This window comes from Thunnus maccoyii, chromosome 15, assembly GCF_910596095.1.
Source record: "Thunnus maccoyii chromosome 15, fThuMac1.1, whole genome shotgun sequence".
NCBI classification, from domain to species: Eukaryota; Metazoa; Chordata; class Actinopteri; order Scombriformes; family Scombridae; genus Thunnus; species Thunnus maccoyii.
Genome location: NC_056547.1, coordinates 2,377,921 through 2,397,432, shown reverse-complemented (window position 1 = coordinate 2,397,432; position 19,512 = coordinate 2,377,921). Strand labels below are relative to the sequence as shown.

The 19,512-nt window shown below is 37.0% G+C and overlaps 3 gene segments (V, D, J or C); 2 read left to right on the top strand and 1 right to left on the bottom strand.

Moving 5' to 3' along the window:
- The window catches only part of LOC121913208, an 899,212-nt gene that overhangs the window by 99,831 nt on the left and 779,869 nt on the right, over window positions 1–19,512 (bottom strand).
- On the top strand, window positions 9,378–9,956 carry LOC121913238. The segment is given in 2 exon segments: window positions 9,378–9,429; window positions 9,646–9,956. Coding segments are annotated over 2 exon segments (363 nt in total).
- Window positions 17,680–18,264, top strand: LOC121913237. The segment is given in 2 exon segments: window positions 17,680–17,731; window positions 17,948–18,264. Coding segments are annotated over 2 exon segments (369 nt in total).

The following is a 19,512-nucleotide window of genomic DNA, read 5'->3' as shown; positions in this document are numbered from 1 at the left end:
CATGTCATGTGACATATATTTGTCATTTTGCATGTTTTTATTCCAGCAGAAAGTATGTATAATATAAACCAAAAAACATTTAATTGATTATGTAATTAATTAATACTTGAATTCTTTCCCTTTTTCATCTCTTTCATTTGTCTTTGTGTTTCAGCTCTTCAGCAGAAGCAGTTTGTAAAAATGTCCAGAGTTAAAATGTCAGATCACACTCATTTTATATCTCTTTATGCTGATGATATTTTGCTTTTTATTTCAGAATTAGAACATATTTCTGAGGGTTTTGTGAATTTGTTTAAAAGATTATGTATATTCTTTTAATACATTTGAAAAAATAAAAATATTAGACTCTTTGCACTGACACACTTCAGTAACATAAGATGATTGGAGGACTTTTCATTAAAATTACTCAATTACTAATTATTACAGACAAATCTGAAGTGACTCCAGCAAAGCATTTTCTACAACTATTATGACTTTAATGTAAACTGTGACAACAAATTATGGACTTACTGCCACCATGACTGTGTAGCATTAATCACATAATATCTAAGAGTGTTGTTTGAGTGTAAATACTTTCCTAATATACAGTATATGAATCAATACATTATGTGATCTTACGTTTCCCTTCTGAAGTCTTCATAGAGCAGTTGAAACATTTATAACTCAGTTTTTATCAGGATTTAATATCATTACTGTTACCATTAAGAGAAAAAAAATTAAGACACTTTTATAATAATAAAGATGAAAACAAGTGATTTGATGAACAGATCTTTATTGTCTGGAAATACTGAAATTATACTGAAACATTACAACAAGCAAGTAAATATTGTTACTGAAACATTTGAAATAAAAGAGAGAGATAGTTGCAGAGATCAGAGTGAGAGCAGTAGCAGAGTAAAAGCAGTAGCAGTGAGTCAGGTCAGGACTAGGAACACTGGTCTCTCCTCAGTGTCTCTGAGACTGGAGTCTGGGAGCCCTGGGTGGCCTCACAGGTCACAGAGACCACCTTCCTCCACTGGTCTGCAGGGAGCCTCAGGGTGCTGCTCCAGCTGTAGCGGCCGTCCTTCTGCAGCACCCCGGGGCTCCTGCTCTGCTCCAAGCTGCTGCTGCTGCCGTCCACCTTCCAGGCCAGACTCCAGTCTGAGGGGAAGCCATCGTTGGCCAGACACATGAGCGTGGCCTTCCCTTGCTGCAGCTCCTCGCTGGAGGGGGGCAGCACCGTCAGGGTGGGACGGACATCACCTAGGAGACACCAATCACATTAGAGGACAGGGACCACACAGCTGTCAATCGAACACTAGACACTTGGACACCTTTACTGTGTGAGAGTGGATTTTCCCCTTTAAGGAGTTTCTGTCAGATGTTTTTTCTGCTCCACCAGTCACTCACTCACACATTGTTTCACTTCCCTTTAAGAAACCTCTCATGCAGATCAGCACAGAAAGAGTCCTCATATGACTCTTTACTGCATTTTATTTTACACTAGTTACTGAAAATAAAGATATAAAGTTTGTAAATACATCTTAGACATCCTTGATTTAATTTTAGAATTTATACCAACAACTTTACTGACAAAACTATCAAATGAGCAAAAATTAATCAGATTCAGTGTTAAAGGACATTATGAGAAAAAACTAACAGACAGCCGTAATATACACAACATGTTGAGACATATTAAAGAAACAAATATCGTTAAGAACAAAGAAATATTTCAAACTGAGGTTAAAAGACAATTTCTGTCATTTTAAATGATGAGAGATGTGCAGCATTTTTCTATCATCACCCACACTGTTCAGAATAAATTTAACTCAACATTCACTCAAATTGGAGATTTAAAGATTAAAATTTAAAAACATGTTTAAAGTAGGATTGTTGTTCTTTAATCTTTCTGCTGTTCACATTTAACAAACTAACTGGAACATGTAAAGAAAAGTTCAGTAAAGCTGCTTTGAGTTCAACTTCAAGGTTAAAGAGGAGAAATGAACAATAAAATTGAGACTTTAAAGTGTTTTAGATCAGCTCAGTGGAAACTTATATCTACTACAAATGTTCAGACACAGAAATTATAAACTTAACTGATGATTTGATATTTAATATTTGAACAGAAACTTACTTCCAACATCCAGTCTGGTTCCTCCACCAAAAGTCCACCACAGTGATACAAACTGACTGAGTCGTCGTACAAAAACCTCTCACTGTAGAGAGACACGGCTCTCTGACTTTGTCTCATTAAACTAAAACTACAAGTCCTCAAATTTCAGCCTGAATCTAAAACATTACATGATTTCTACTGTGGACCAAACACTTAAAATATATTGATTCATCATTTAAACTTCAAAAACAAACAAAACTCTTATTTTTGTTGCTGGTGGACAATTGTTGGTCAAAAATTAGAAGTGAAGATGTAAAATCAGAAATTTCAATTTCTAGAGAAAACATATGTGCAAAAAACTAAATATCACTCAGGATTTAATAAAATACTTTAAAAGTTTAACTTACTTCCAACATCCAGTCTGGTTCCTCCACCGAACGTGTACCACAGTGATACAAACTGACTGAGTCGTCGTACAAAAACCTCTCACTGTAGAGAGACACGGCTCTCTGACTTTGAACACAACAAACTCTACAAAAACAGTCTCAATCTGTGAAACACAGCTGGATGATATGAAAATATATAACAGTAGGCCAATAATTTATATTCTTATTCTAAAATTAATAATTTTGTTTCATGTTTACTGTATTTTAAATTATGTCTTGAATTAAAACTGAGTGTTTTAGATGTAAAATGAATCAAAACAGACATTTCTGAAGACAATCTGTTCACAGAATATAAATGAAACACAGAAAATGATCACTGACACATAGTTAATCAATATTCTGGTAAACTGATTGATCCATTGATGAAACAGCATCATCAGAGTAATCCAAGTCCCTGTTGGAGTCAGTCAGAGCATTTCCATAGAGAGCCACTTTGCATCAGCAGCACCATGCTCCAGTGCTCTGGGAGAGTTTATAGTCCTGAGAGTTGAACACTGGATGACTGACAGCTGTCCTTCATCACAACAGAAGCCACAGAAATCCTCCTCATCAAAAACATGACTTTGATCTCCGTCCTCATCTGGACTCTCCTCTGCTTCACTCAGGGTGAGGAAAATCATTTTTCTGTCATGTGGAAATCATTTGGAGTGTAGCTGAGTTTCACCATCTCATGTCCAGTGTTTCTTCTCTCTCCTCAGGGTCTGTTGGATAAAATGTTGTCTTGACTCAACCAGCAGCCAAATCACTGCAGTTTGGTCAAACTGTCTCTATTGATTGTAAAGCCAATAGACAAGTTGCTCACCGGACTGGTTCACAATACTATCTGTCCTGGCACCATCAGAAAACTGGAGAAGTTCCTAAACTTCTGATCTATGCAACATCAGAGAGCGTTACAGGAATCTCCTCCAGATTCAGTGGAAGTGGAGCAGGGAATGGAGTTGACTTCACTCTGACCATCAGTGGAGTTCAGGCTGAAGATTTAGGAGTTTATTACTGTCAGAGTTTCCATGTTATCAACAGTCAGTATGTGTTCACACAGTGAAAAAGCGTTGTACAAAAACCTCCCTCAGTCAGACTGAACAGAAACTGAACTGACTGCTGCAGCTGGAAGCTACTGCAGAGACTGATACAGTTCACTGAACACACACACACACACACACACACACACACACACACATTTCATTAAATGGATTAAACAAGTCGCACATTGTAGTTTTTAAGACAAATGAAAATATGTAAAAACCTTTTAAGTAAAACGGTTTCTGGACAATGATTGTCTTTGTGGAAATCAACAAAGTTCTTCATCACAGCTTCTCATCATTCATTCTTAGCCTGTTACGGTTTGATCCAATGTCTTTAAATGATAATGAACCCATTTCTTGACCTGACTGGTAAGAAATGTCTTTTTCATGACCTTTGACCTCAGCCTCCTACTGGATCTATCTCAAATATGTCTCCTTAAGAGAAATTATGAAGACACAAATCAGCATCAGAAACTTTCATAATCACCGCTCCCACCACCAAAAAATATCAATCACACTAAATATTATCTTACAGTAAGAAACCAATTACAGTAAGTGGATCAGAGATATGAAAACATTTTTATTTTTATTGTACATTGTTGAAATTAATTTCAATTTAACTTAATAATAGTTAACCATTAAATGCAAAATGTAAAAGTAAATTTGGTAATCATTTTTAAATTATATTTATTTTTCTTTTATCTTGTCTTCATTTCAAGCTGTTCACATTTCAGTTTGACAATATTGTGTAAAGACCAGTTCATTGAAGGTGGTCTGAGTTAAACTAAATCACCAAAGTGTTAAAATTAAAACAAGATCTTTCATATAAGTCAAGGCAAAGGTTATTTAAACACACAAAAACACATTTATGTATTACATGGAAAATTATACGTAATATTTGCAGAGAAACATATGTCCAACATCCAGTCTGGTTCCTCCACCAAAAACCTCTCACTGTACAGAGACATGGCTCTCTGACATCAACTGAGTGTCATTATATTTTCTATATTTTACTGTTAAGTGAATTTGATTTTCATTTCTGTAGAAATATATTGAAATAAATATGAAACATTGTAAAATAACTTTCTTTCAGTGAGAGGAAGCTGAAACCATAAAAACATTCTGTACATTAACCTCATAACTTGATTGATCCATATCCATTTTAAATTTAATTGGTGTGATGTATTTTGTGGTAATATATTTAGATGGAAGAAATTACATCCTAAAAAAGCCCAAACCACATCAAAATGAATGTAAACACATCCATACCAATACTCTGAAAGTTGATTGATCCATTGATCAAACAGCATCATCAGAGTAATCCATGTCTCCTGTAGTAGTACACAGCTGGACAGATGTGAAAGACACCATGTAGAACAGACTCAATACTTCTGTTAAAATGTTCTCCTTTCATCCTTTACTTTGACAGGCTTTAAAAAAAATCATCATTTATGTGTAAAATGGTGACAAAAAAAAAAGATAAAATCCCTGTGAATATACCCAGAGACAAACTCAGTGTCTGTAGATTCATTGAACACAGTAACATGTGAAAGCAGTCATTCTTAAAATTATATGTTGCCTTGGACACATATGATTAGATGACTATGTTTTAAATAATTTAACATAAAGAGAATATCAGCATTATTGCAAGCAAAGAAAAATATCACTTGAGAATGTGATGATTATGTTAATCAGTCAGAGCATTTCCATAGAGAGCCACTTTGCATCAGCAGCACCATGCTCCAGTGCTCTGGGAGAGTTTATAGTCCTGAGAGTTGAACACTGGATGACTGACAGCTGTCCTTCATCACAACAGAAGCCACAGAAATCCTCCTCATCAAAAACATGACTTTGATCTCCGTCCTCATCTGGACTCTCCTCTGCTGCTGCTTCACAGGTAAAGTCCAGAGAATCAAACTCCTCTCCTCTATGAACATCCGTCCCTCTGAAATGAAGCCGACAAAACCATCAAAACCATCAAAACCATGACGCTGCTTTATGTTTTTGTCTCTGTATCCTCAGAGTCCAGAGGCCAGGTCACAGTGACTCAGTCTGGACTCTCCTCTGCTTCACTCAGGGTGAGGAAAATCATTTTTCTGTCATGTGGAGTGTAGCTGAGTTTCACCATCTCATGTCCAGTGTTTCTTCTCTCTCCTCAGGGTCTGTTGGACAAAATGTTGTCTTGACTCAACCAGCAGCCAAATCACTGCAGCTTGGTCAAACCGTCTCTATTGACTGTAAGGCTAATAGAAAAGTTGCTCACTGGACTGGTTCACAATACTGGCTGTCCTGGTACCATCAGAAAACTGGAGAAGCTCCTAAACTTCTGATCTATGGAACATCAGACAGAGTTACAGGAATCTCCTCCAGATTCAGTGGAAGTGGAGCAGGGAATGGAGTTGACTTCACTCTGACCATCAGTGGAGTTCAGGCTGAAGATTTAGGAGTTTATTACTGTCAGAGTTATCACTACATCAACAGTCAGTATGTGTTCACACAGTGAAAAAGCGTCATACAAAAACCTCCCTCAGTCAGACTGAACAGAAACTGAACTGACTGCTGCAGCTGGAAGCTACTGCAGAGACTGATACAGTTCACTGAACACACACACACACACACACACACACACACACACACACACACACACACACACATTTTCAGATTAAACCATTAGACAATTGATTCATATGTCTGTAATAACAAATATGAATCTATCTCGGATAATAATCACAATATTTTTCATGATTGGTCTCACAGGTCTACAAACACAGTAACAACTTTGTACTGATGACCTGATAGAAACTGAAGGAAACAAATTAGTTACATTGAAGTAAATGAAAAAAGAGGCAAAACAGGTATTTTGTTCCGTTATTAAAACATATGAAATGTGATATGAAGTTATACATTGAGAACATCAGATTCCTTAAAGCTTGAAATAATCTTCTGTATCAAGGTGTCTCCACAGCTCAGCAGGTGATTGACAGTTCTGTGTAGACTCTACCTGTTACCTGTTCTAGCTGTGTTCACTTTCTCTCATATTCACTTTGTTATACAGAGCAGTAACAACGCTGCTGAAGAGAAAGTTTGGACTGGCAGTAGTGGATCTGTTAGATGAGGATAATATAATTGTTGCAGCATGAATGAAGAGAAAAAGATCCACTGGAAGAGCAGATATTCAGTGAGAACACTGAACATGTGGAAGCAGCTGCAGACTGATCAAAGCTCTCGTGGTGTCTACAGTTTGTGAATCGCAGCTACATGAAGATAATTGTTTGAAAAGTTGCAGATAACTTACATTATGATCCTCTGAGCTCCAACAGATGAAGCACAAACATCTGCTGGTGTAAATATACACGCTCAGACAGAGAGGTGTAAAACAACCTTTATTATTCAGCAGCACATCACTACAGCATTACACCAGTCAATCCCACAATCTGTCTACAAGCTTCCTGTCATCGTCCTTCCTACATCCTTTGGAATCCACATTTCAATAAACTGAGATAAAGTAGTCACAACTCCAGTATTTCCCTGATGTCAAAGATATCACAGATCAATATGAATGTTGGAATCATTTTTCCTGTCGTCTGACTTGATAGATGTCTTCATGTCTGTCCTAGAATCAGTTTCTTATTTGCTTCACCAGCTCCATCCCACATTCAGACTGGCTCTCTTAAAAGTGTATTCAGGAGTAAGAGGGTTTATATCCTATACTTACTCAGGAATATATCAAATCATAGGGTGGGAATTGTTAGGAGTGAAACGCAAATGGGAAGAAGACCTTGAGTGTAATTTTGAAGAAGCGGAATGGGAATCACTGTGTATTGGTAGTCAGTATTTCTCTTTTAACAGTAGACATAAAATTATACAATACAGTCTCATTCATAGAATATACTACACCCCTGACAGGTTGCACAGAATAAAACCTCAGTATTCTGAGTTCTGCCCAAGATGTAAAACTGGAACAGGAACACTGATACATATGTTCTGGTCCTGCCCATGTCTAAATACATTCTGGATCTATATAGTTAATGAGCTAAGTGACATCATAGGAACAACCATCTCCACAGAACCAAGAATAATTCTATTGGGTGATACCTCCATGATAAAAGTCAATAAAAACAACCTCAAATTTATTAGAATTGCCCTCATCATAGCCAACAAATGTAAAGCTATGCAATGGAAAGATGAACATCCACCTACATCTGCTAGATGGACTGATGAATTAGCATCGTGTCTACCAAATGAAAAAATAATGTATAACTTGAAGGGAAAGCCTGGAGAGTTTAAAAAGATTTGGGGGAGGTTTTCTAACATTCAACATAAGTATTGAATCCAACTGTCATCTGTGAGTCAGTTTTTTTGTTTCCTTTTTTAATTTATATTTTATTTATTTGTTTATTGCTCTATCCCACTCTTTTAACTAAACTGATACACAAGAGCTGTCATCTATTCCCTCTCTGCAACTATACTGTTTTTTTGTTTCTTCTTAATAGTCTGAACTGTTGTAACTTATCCCTCTCTCTTTGTATAGGTACATATCCTGAAGTAATTAGGAGTTGGACCTGAAGGGGCAACCCAATCGCCAGAAGAAAACGTTGGCATTGAACGTTTCTGCAAACCACAGAAACGTTGAATATATACGTTACAACACGCGTAATACGTATCATGTCAACATTTTTACAAACGTAGCATATTAACATTTCTACCCGTTGAATAATGATGTTTTATGGTGTGACAACGCTGTGGTTAAGGTCTGGTTAGGTTTAGGCACAAAGACCACTTGGTTAGGGTTAGGGAAAGATCATGGTTTGGGTTAAAATAAAAATAAAAAATAAAATAAAAACGGCCGATGTCTCACTAAAAAAAAGCCGGTTTTCTCACCAAAAAAACGGCTGCAAATGTCCTGACGTCTCACTAAAAACACCTGCTTTTGTTGGTTGAAACTGGAAGCGGACATTGGTTTTGAGGTGGTCTCGAACCGTGCTCTCTGTTGATTTCCAACTTGCTGCCAAGGAACTTACTAACCATCCACCGACCCCTCCTCCTCCTAATAATAGGAAAGATCAGCTCATATAGATCACATGTGAACTATGTCACTTTAGAAATGTTGAGATGATACGTATTGTTGAAATGTTAATATGCTACACATGTTGAAATGTAGATGTTGTGTTTCTGTGGTTTGCAGAAACGTAAACTGCCAACGTTTTATTCTGGCGACCAGGCTGGACGGGGTGGGTGGGAATGGGAGGGATGGAGGGAGGGTCGGGCTGATATGACTTCTATGTTTTTAATTTTTGTACATTGTTGCATTATTCAGCTCAAGGTTTGTTAAGATCAAAACCAATAATAATAATGTTGAGTGTATTCGTAGATTTTAATGAGGAAAACTCCTAAATTTATCTATAAACTTTTTATGTATCTATGTGGTGATTTTGAGGACTTTCACACGAGTCATTTCACATTTTGTGCTTTGGAAAAAACAATATGCACAATAGACAAAATGATGAACTGAAAACATTTTTTCTATAATAAGCCTCAAAATTACAGAATCCACATCAGTCTTTCTAACTGCTTGATGGAAATCAAATGAAATTCTCTCCCTCAGATTTTCACTCCTTTATGTTATGGATGATGTAAATGTTGAGTTCTCCCAGCAGTGAGGAGGAAACAGCATGATATGTTGAGGACAGCTACAGTTCACTGACTCTGTGTGTTTGCATATCTGTCCTGCCTCTCTGCTCCCAGCTGTTAAGAGGCCAGTGTTGATCAGTGGCTGTCCAGACCTTTCAGAGCCACTGACACGCCGCCGGCAGCACAATGATGATGTCACTGACTCTACTGCTGGCCACCCTGGGGCTCCTTGTTCAGGGTGAGACTCTCTAGTGAAAACTTTGCTTCAGGATGCAACCAGGTTCAGCACAATGATGTTCTGCTGTGATGGAGAAACACTGAAACAAGCAGCATTTACCTTCTTCCATCTATTCTCCATGTTAAAGAAATGATACTCTTCTGTTTTCATGTTGATCATCTTTCTCCAAGCTGGATTTGTCTCAATAACCCTTCTCCTCTTTTTCATGTTTTCCAGGTTCATCAGGAGAAATCATCCTGACTCAGTCTCCTGGATCTCAGTCTGTTGTTCCAGGACAGACTGTCTCCATCAGATGTAAAACCAGTTCAAGTGTTAGTAGCTTCCTCAACTGGTACCTTCAGAAATCTGGAGAAGCTCCTAAACTCCTGATTTATCAAGCTACAAACCTTCAGCCTGGAGTTTCAGATCGTTTTAGTGGAAGTGGATCTGGGACTGACTTCACTCTGACCATCAGTGGAGTTCAGGCTGAAGATTCAGGAGTTTATTACTGTCAGCAGAGTGGTTACAGCAGCTCGTTCACACAGTGATACAACGTCGTACAAAAACCTCCCTCAGCTGAAGAGGAACTGATCTGACTCAACAGCTGCACTCAAACAAAAACAACAGAGGTTTTAATAATTTAATTTGAACATTTTAACACTAAATATTCTGTATTTAACAACAAAAAAAGATTTATTTTGAATGCTTTCATTAATACAGAATATGAAACATTTGGCTGAACATCAAATCTAATGTCTGTTGAAGTATGATTTCAATTCTTCAAATTTTAATCTACAGTTTAATCTACTGACTACAACACATGAACACTAAAACTATTATTATTTATTTATTTCATCTCTTACTATTTTTCATCAATACTCAAACATACAATTTTCTACAAATAAATTACAAAATGTTATCATGATAAAATCTACTATCATTTGTGTTGTAAAATTACTAATCATGTCATGTGACATATATTTGTCATTTTGTGTGTTTTTATTCCAGCAGCAAGTATTAATAATATAAACCAAAAAACATTTAATTGATTTTGGAATTAATTAATACTTGAATTCTTTCCATTTTTCATCTCTTTCATTTGTCTTTGTGTTTCAGCTCTTCAGCAGAAGCAGTTTGTAAAAATGTCCAGGGTTAAAATGTCAGATCACACTCATTTTATATCTCTTTATGCTGATGATATTTTGCCTTTTATTTCAGAATTAGAACATATTTCTGAGGGTTTTGTAAATTTGTTTAAAAGATTATGTATATGCTTTTAATACATCTGAAAAATAAAAATATTAGACTCTTTGCACTGAAACACTTCAGTAACATAAGATGATTGGAGGACTTTTCATTAAAATTAATCAATAAATAATTATTACAGACAAATCTGAAGTGACTCCAGCAAAGCATTTTCCATAATTATGATGATATTGCTGTAAAACATGAAAACAATTATGGACTTACTACCACCATTACTGTGTAGGATTAATCACATAATATCTAAGAGTGTTGTTTGAGTGTAAATACTTTCCTAATATACAATATATGAATCAATACATTATGTGATCTTACATTTTCCTTCTGAAGTCTTCATAGAGCAGTTGAAACATTTATAACTCAGTTTTCATCAGGATTTAATATCATTACTGTTACCATTAAGAGAAAATAATTAAGACACATTTATAATAATAAAGATGAAAACAAGTGATTTGATGAACAGATCTTTATTGTCTGAAAATACTGAAATTATATTGAAACATTACAACAAGCAAGTAAATATTGTTACTGAAACATGTGAAATAAAAGAGAGAGATAGTTGCAGAGATCAGAGTGAGAGCAGTAGCAGAGTAAAAGCAGTAGCAGTGAGTCAGGTCAGGACTGGGAACACTGGTCTCTCCTCAGTGTCTCTGAGACTGGAGTCTGGGAGCCCTGGGTGGCCTCACAGGTCACAGAGCCCACCTTCCTCCACTGGTCTGCAGGGAGCCTCAGGGTGCTGCTCCAGCTGTAGCGGCCATCATTCTGCAGCACCCCGGGGCTCCTGCTCTGCTCCAAGCTGCTGCTGCTGCCGTCCACCTTCCAGGCCAGACTCCAGTCTGAGGGGTAGCCCTTGTTGGCCAGACACACGAGCGTGGCCTCCCCCTGCTGCAGCTCCTCGCTGGAGGGGGGCAGCACCGTCAGGGTGGGGGTGACTCGACCCACTGGAGGAGGAGACAGAGAGACAACATGAAGAAAGTTCATGCAAAGAGAAAATAAACTCCACCCTGTTGGTTGCAGCAGAGGAGGCTGCTGGTTCTGTTGGTCTTCCTCAGACTGGATAAAACTGGTCTTCAGTGTTTCACTTCCCTCTTTGAGCTCAGTAACCATGGCAACAGACAGGCATCACTGATGAACCATGGCAACAGACAGGTTTCAGTACTAAAGATAAAAGGTTCCAAGCAAACAACTCTTCAACTACTTTAATTTACTCAAAAACTTAAACATCAGTGCTAAAGAAGTAAATATTATGCATTACAGAAAGGCAGAAATACTTTTATTTGAGCATCCATATTTTTAAATTGAAGCCAAAACGTTAAAGTGACAGTTTGTGTTTAATCTCCTCATTTACACAGGCATCACTACTGAACTATGAAAACAGACAGACTTCACTAATGACAAATATTTTAAGCACTAAAATACTTTTTCCAACTTACAAAATTAATCCTATTAATACAACACGAGGTTAAATCAGCTACAGTGATATTATGGTATTCACTGGTTATAATGAGGATGTGACATGTCATTAAATTCATTGCTCTGAGAGGAAGATTGAGTTAAACACATGAAATGTTTCCAGATAAAACACTCACTAAATAAATGTCTGGTAGATTTCTTCAGATGAAATTATATAATCACTACGTTAAATTAATCAAGAATATTTTCTGTCATTCAGACTCTGAGAACGGAATTATATTGTCTTCAAATAAGCAGCTGTACACTTTAATAATTAATCAATACTTTGGCAAATTGATTGATCCGTTGATTAAGCAGCATCATCAGAGTAATCTAAGTCCCTGTTGGAGTCAGTCAGAGCATTTCCATAGAGAGCCACTTTGCATCAGCAGCACCATGCTCCAGTGCTCTGGGAGAGTTTATAGTCCTGAGACTTGAACACTGGATGACTGACAGCTGTCCTTCATCACAACAGAAGCCACAGATATCTTCCTCATCAAAAACATGACTTTGATCTCCGTCCTCATCTGGACTCTCCTCTGCTGCTGCTTCACAGGTAAAGTCCAGAGAATCAAACTCCTCTCGTCTATGAACATCCGTCCCTCTGAAATGAAGCTGACAAAACCATCAAAACCATCAAAACCATGACGCTGCTTTATGTTTTTGTCTCTGTATCCTCAGAGTCCAGAGGCCAGGTCACAGTGACTCAGTCTGCAGCAGTGACATCTGCTCTGGGAGGATCCACAACCATCAACTGTAGGACCAGTCGTGAGGTTACTGGATATTGTGGCAGTTCTTATTCCGACCCCTGTTTAGCCTGGTACCAACAGAAAGATGGAGAAGCTCCTAAACTTCTCATTTACGATGCTACCACTCGAGCATCAGGGACGCCAGATCGTTTTTCAGGCAGTGGATCAAAAACTGACTTCACTCTGACCATCAGTGGAGTTCAGGCTGAAGATTCAGGAGTTTATTACTGTCAGAGTTATCACTCTATCAACAGTCAGGATGTGTTCACACAGTGAAAAAGCGTCGTACAAAAACCTCCCTCAGTCAGACTGAACAGAAACTGAACTGACTGCTGCAGCTGGAAGCTACTGCAGAGACTGATACAGTTCACTGAACACACACACACACACACACACACACACACACACACACACACAGATGATTTATGATGTTCATAGTGTCTCTATCAGTTTTCCTCCTGAAGGTCAAACAGTCCACCTCCCACCTCAACAACCTCTTACTGAGTCAAACAAATATTTAATCATTCAAGATTCATCTTGACTCAAAAATGTAAAATCTATCAAACAGAGACACTCTGTTCTTTCATGCTGCCCCATTATCACCTCAGCTGTTAAATCCTCTTCATCACATTATGTTATGACACATCTCACACTCATCATCGTTCTCTGTATAAAAAAGTTGGATGAACTTCATAACTGACAAGATAGAATAATCATCTCATGATGTTCACTCATAAAAGTCAACTGTAAAAGCTTCCAAACTACCTCACGTCTTCTCTCATTTCAATCTAGTAAACTAAAGTACATAGTAAACTTGGCAGAATTTGCTCCAGATACTCTTTATCTATTAAAATTAAATGAAGTGCAAACTGCCCTGAGCTAGATTCTTTCATCCGCCCTCAAGATTTTTGGTACAACTTTATAATACAGCCTGCGTTTTACAGTGTAATTTCCCAGAATTTACAGTGTAACTTCCTTGTATGAATCCGTACATCTAAAATACTTCCCAGTTCTTACTGGTACTTAAATGTTGTTACAGCGGAAGAAAACAAAACAACGAGAAACAAGGGAGTAACAATTGGGGATTTAGAGTGTAACTTCCAAAAATTTACTGTATAACTTCCCAGAACTTACGGCAAGCAAGCAAAGTTTATTTATATAGCACCTTTCACAAATACCAGTTACAAAGTGCTTCACAGTCAAAGAAATAAAATAAAATAAAATAAAATCTGAATAAATAAAAAGCAAAGACACCAGATAAAATATTCAAGGAGAGCAGATAAAATGGACAAATTAAGATAAAATGGCACATACTACCCAAATGCCTGTCTGAACAAATGGGTTTTGGTGTAACTTCCTTGTATGAATCAGTACATATGTATATGGATGAGAGGAATAAAATCAAATGTTTTTGCCCTTTGCTCATGGTAGTTATGACAATCATTTTTTATGCATGTATGTTTGGCAGGTAAGCTTCACCCACACTCCAGAGATTCATTATGCATTATGTCGTCTACTTCATTGTCTAAATTTGAATAAGAACAAGTCGAGAAATGGATCTATACTTTTGAAAAATAGTTCCTAGCGGCCATGTTGGTCCAGCACTGCAGCAGCTCATAACAGGCAAACTTACAGTAATGTGATAATATATACATTATATCTTTAATTATACCATAATGAGGTAAAGAGATAGAACGTAGTTACTACAGAGGAAGGAATTGTATGGTCAGACCTTACATATACTGTTTATCATGTAGCAGCAGGTTTGTACTGTGACTTTCTGTGAGACCAAACTGAGCTCAGAGCAACACTGACGTGAATGAAGTCTGTCAGTGAATTAACCAGTGATTCCATTATGTTTGTATCTAAGGAATGTTGTGATATAAAACAATATATGATGATATCAGTGTGATCAGCAGCTTTAAAATGTGTAGATGAAGAAACCTGAGGGACAGTAAGTGTAATAAGAGAGGTGTTTTAAAGGCAGGCTCTCTGGTTATGAAGTCAAGAAACTCATTAAAACCGTTATGTATTTGTAAAACACAGCTGGTTTATACGGAAACTCACTAAAGCTAAACCCCACAAATTTCCAAACTTAATAATTATGTTTCGTATATGATGTTAAATTTGTGAAACTGACAGCCTTTACAGTTCTAAATAAGATAGTAGACATTTGTAGACGTGAATTAACTGATAGAAATCAGCATAAACATGAACACTGACGCATTTTGTTAAAACCTCAGTCAGAGCATTTCCATAGAGCCACTTTGCATCAGCAGCACCATGCTCCAGTGCTCTGGGAGAGTTTATAGTCCTGAGAGTTGAACACTGGATGACTGACAGCTGTCCTTCATCACAACAGAAGCCACAGAAATTCTCCTCATCAAAAACATGACTTTGATCTCCGTCCTCATCTGGACTCTCCTCTGCTGCTGCTTCACAGGTAAAGTCCAGAGAATCAAACTCCTCTCCTCTATGAACATCTGTCCCTCTGAAATGAAGCCGACAAAACCATCAAAACCATCAAAACCATCAAAACCATGACGCTGCTTTATGTTTTTGTATCTGTATCCTCAGAGTCCAGAGGCCAGGTCACAGTGACTCAGCCTGCAGCAGTGAGATCTGCTCTGGGAGGATCCACAACCATCCGCTGTAGGACCAGTCAGAATATTTATAATTCAAACTGTTTAGCCTGGTACCAACAGAGAGATGGAGAAACTCCTAAACTCCTCATTCGCTACACTAATGAGCGAATGTCAGGGATTCCAGATCGTTTTTCAGGCAGTGGATCAAACTCTGACTTCACTCTGACCATCAGTGGAGTTCAGGCTGAAGATGCAGCAGTTTATTACTGTCAGAGTGCACATTATATCAACAGTCAGTGGGTGTTCACACAGTGAAAAAGCGTTGTACAAAAACCTCCCTCAGTCAGACTGAACAGAAACTGAACTGACTGCTGCAGCTGGAAGCTACTGCAGAGACTGATACAGTTCACTGAACACACACACACACACACACACACACACACGCACACACACAGACACCAGTAGGTCTTTAACAAGTATATACAGATCGTTAACTATCTTCCATCATAAATGTAAATATATATCAATATAAATATAATTACAAATGTTTATTAGACATGGAGGACTTGTTTCTCTTCTCCTCTTTAGATTTTTTTGGACTCCTGGTTTCTTCAGTTAGGAAATGCATCAGCATCTCCAACACGTTCTCACTCCAACTCGTCACATACGGAAGCTTGGGTTAGGGTTAGTTGTGAGTGAGAACGGGCTGGCATCTCAGGCATCATTTCATTCACACCATTGAAAAGATCAGCTTGTATGCTGATGACATCCGACCAAACATCACAAAATCCTAATTTTTCCTTCTTTCAGTTACTAATCAGATCAGAAGTTATAAGAAGTGTTCTAACTATTCTCACCCATATTTTTAAATTTGCATTAGATCTTTTTTTTCTTGTTTTATTTTACACAAACATAAAACACATATTCAATACTCACACACACACACAAACAAAAACAACAGACATACCACATATATACATATATATACACATATACAAACATACATATATGTACATACATGTCAAGCACTATATATGGTTGTGGTTCAAAAACATTCACTTATACAGCAATTTAAATTAAACACGTCATTTTATAGAAGGAACTAAATAAAAAAAGAGATAATGTTAATTTATGATAACATAGAATAATCATAGTTCTGTATCCCAAGTTTTTGATATTGTCAAGATCTCCCATTTATTTATGTCTGAGGTTTTTGCTCTGCCTTTAATAATAATATATTATTATTTAATAATTATCTTTTCCTGCAAATATTAAAGATTTAAATGTAATATGAAGGAACTCAAAACCAGCTTTTTTAGAGAATCAAATATATAAAGCTTGCCAAGCAACACAATAATATTCAATAACATGTTTTTATCATCTTGATAACCCCAAATAATATTGAGAGGGGATAAAGGTAAAAGGATTGCTTGTTCAGATAACCAATTTGCCACCTGCTGCCAAAAGGATGAAACCACTGGACAAATAAATGTATAATATCCTCCTCCTCATCACCACAAAATCTATAAATATTATCCTCAGTCATTCTCCATATATTAAACATTTTTCTTATTGGTAACATCTTATAATTTTTTTAACAGAAAGGCCCATAAATAAGTAGAGCAAGATGACGAGTAAATACATCTAAAAATGTTTAACCAAGGAAGAGGAGTATCAAACACATCATTCCAATAGGTTTGAAAATAATATGGATGAGAAGTTATATTCTCAAAGAACATAAAGAAATGATACATATCTTAAATAAATGGGTATTCAATAGAATACCCATTTATTAAATCAAACACATTTAATGAAGAAACACCTCCATCTATCTGTAAAACTCTGGATTTGAGGCCTTTCACATCTTTAGTTGCACATTGTGCACTTGAGTAAAACAAAATATCAACCATGTTAAAAAAACTGAAAACAATTCTGTAAAATTAGCCTCAAAATTCTTCCTTTACACATTTCACATCAGTCTTTCTAACTGCTTAATGAAGTTCTCTCCCTCAGATTGTCACTCCTTTATGTTATGGATGATGTAAATGTTGAGTTCTCCCAGCAGTGAGGAGGAAACAGCATGATATGTTGAGGACAGCTACAGTTGACTGACTCTGTGTGTTTGCATATCTGTCCTGCCTCTCTGCTCCCAGCCGTTAAGAGGCCAGTGTTGATCAGTGGCTGTCCAGACCTTTCAGAGCCACTGACACGCCGGCAGCACAATGATGATGTCACTGACTCTACTGCTGGCCACCCTGGGGCTCCTTGTTCAGGGTGAGACTCTCTTGTGAAAACTTTGCTTCAGGATGCAACCAGGTTCACCACAATGATGTTCTGCTGTGATGGAGAAACACTGAAACAAGCAGCATTTACCTTCTTCCATCTATTCTCCATGTCAAAGAAATGATACTCTTCTGTTTTCATGTTGATCATCTTTCTCCAAGCTGGATTTGTCTCAATAACCCTTCTCCTCTTTTTCATGTTTTCCAGGTTCATCAGGACAAGTCACTGTGACTCAGTCTCCTGGATCTCAGTCTGTTGTTCCAGGACAGACTGTCTCCATCAGATGTAAAACCAGTCATAGTACCAGCTACCTCAACTGGTACCTTCAGAAACCTGGAGAAGCTACTAAACTCCTGATTTATTATGCTACAAACCTTCAGCCTGGAGTTTCTGATCTTTTTAGTGGAAGTGGATCTGGGACTGACTACACTCTGACCATCAGTGGAGTTCAGGCTGAAGATTCAGGAGTTTATTACTGTCAGAGTAAACACTATATCAACAGTCAGTATGTGTTCACACAGTGAAAAAGCGTCGTACAAAAACCTCCCTCAGTCAGACTGAACAGAAACTGAACTGACTGCTGCAGCTGGAAGCTACTGCAGAGACTGATACAGTTCACTGAACACACACACACACACACACACACACACACACACACACACACACACATATTAAATAGATTAAATAATTTGCACATTGCAGTTTTTAAGATAAATGAAAATATGTCAGAACACTTTAAGGAAAACAGTTTCTGGACAATGATTGTCTCAGGGGAAATCAATTAAGTTTTCCATCACAGCTTCTCTCCATCAATTCTTACCATCATGTTTTAAAATGATAATCAACCCATTTACCGTCCAATGAGGAGAGAGATTGGCCGGAGACTTTTGGTTAGAAATTACTTGGTCATGACCTTTGACCTCGGCCTCATACTGGATCACATCTATCTCAATTATATCCTGTTAACAGAAAATATGAAAACACAAATCGGCATCAGAAACTTTCATAATCACAGCTCCCACCACCAAAAAATATAAATCACACTAAATATTATCTTACAGTAAGAAACCAATCACAGTAAGAGGATCAGAGATATGAAAACATTTTTCATTTTTACATCGTTGAAATAAATTTTAATTCAACTTCATAATAGTTAACTATTAAGTGGAAATTTTAATTTTTGTTAACATTTTAAAAGTAGAAGTATTGTTCTTTAATCTTTTTTCTTCTCAAGCTGTTCACATTTCAGTTTGACAATAATGTGTAAAGACCAGTTTATTGAAGCTGGTCTGAGTTACATCATGATTAAAACAGAAGAGAATATAAGTGATATAAATCAACACAGATGATATTTGTATCTACTACAAACATTTTAACACATTAAAGCTTTACATGTCAACATTATGTGTAATATTTGAGTACAAACTTACTTCCAACATCCAGTCTGGTTCCTCCACCGAACGTGAACCACAATGATACAAACTGACTGAGTCGTCGTACAAAAACCTCTCACTGTAGAGAGACACGGCTCACTCAAAAAAACAAGTCTCTGTTCGTAAAATTACAAGTAACATCACCTGAGTGACAGATATTTCCAGAATGTGTACATTTATTTCATGTTTTGAAGATAAATTGATCTTAATTTCTTTAGAAATAATATAAATAAACATGAGACATTCTGAAAGAAAATATGAGTAAAAGCTGAAACCATAAAAAATACATTCTGAACAATATTCTAATAAACTGATTGATCCATTGATTAAACAGCATCA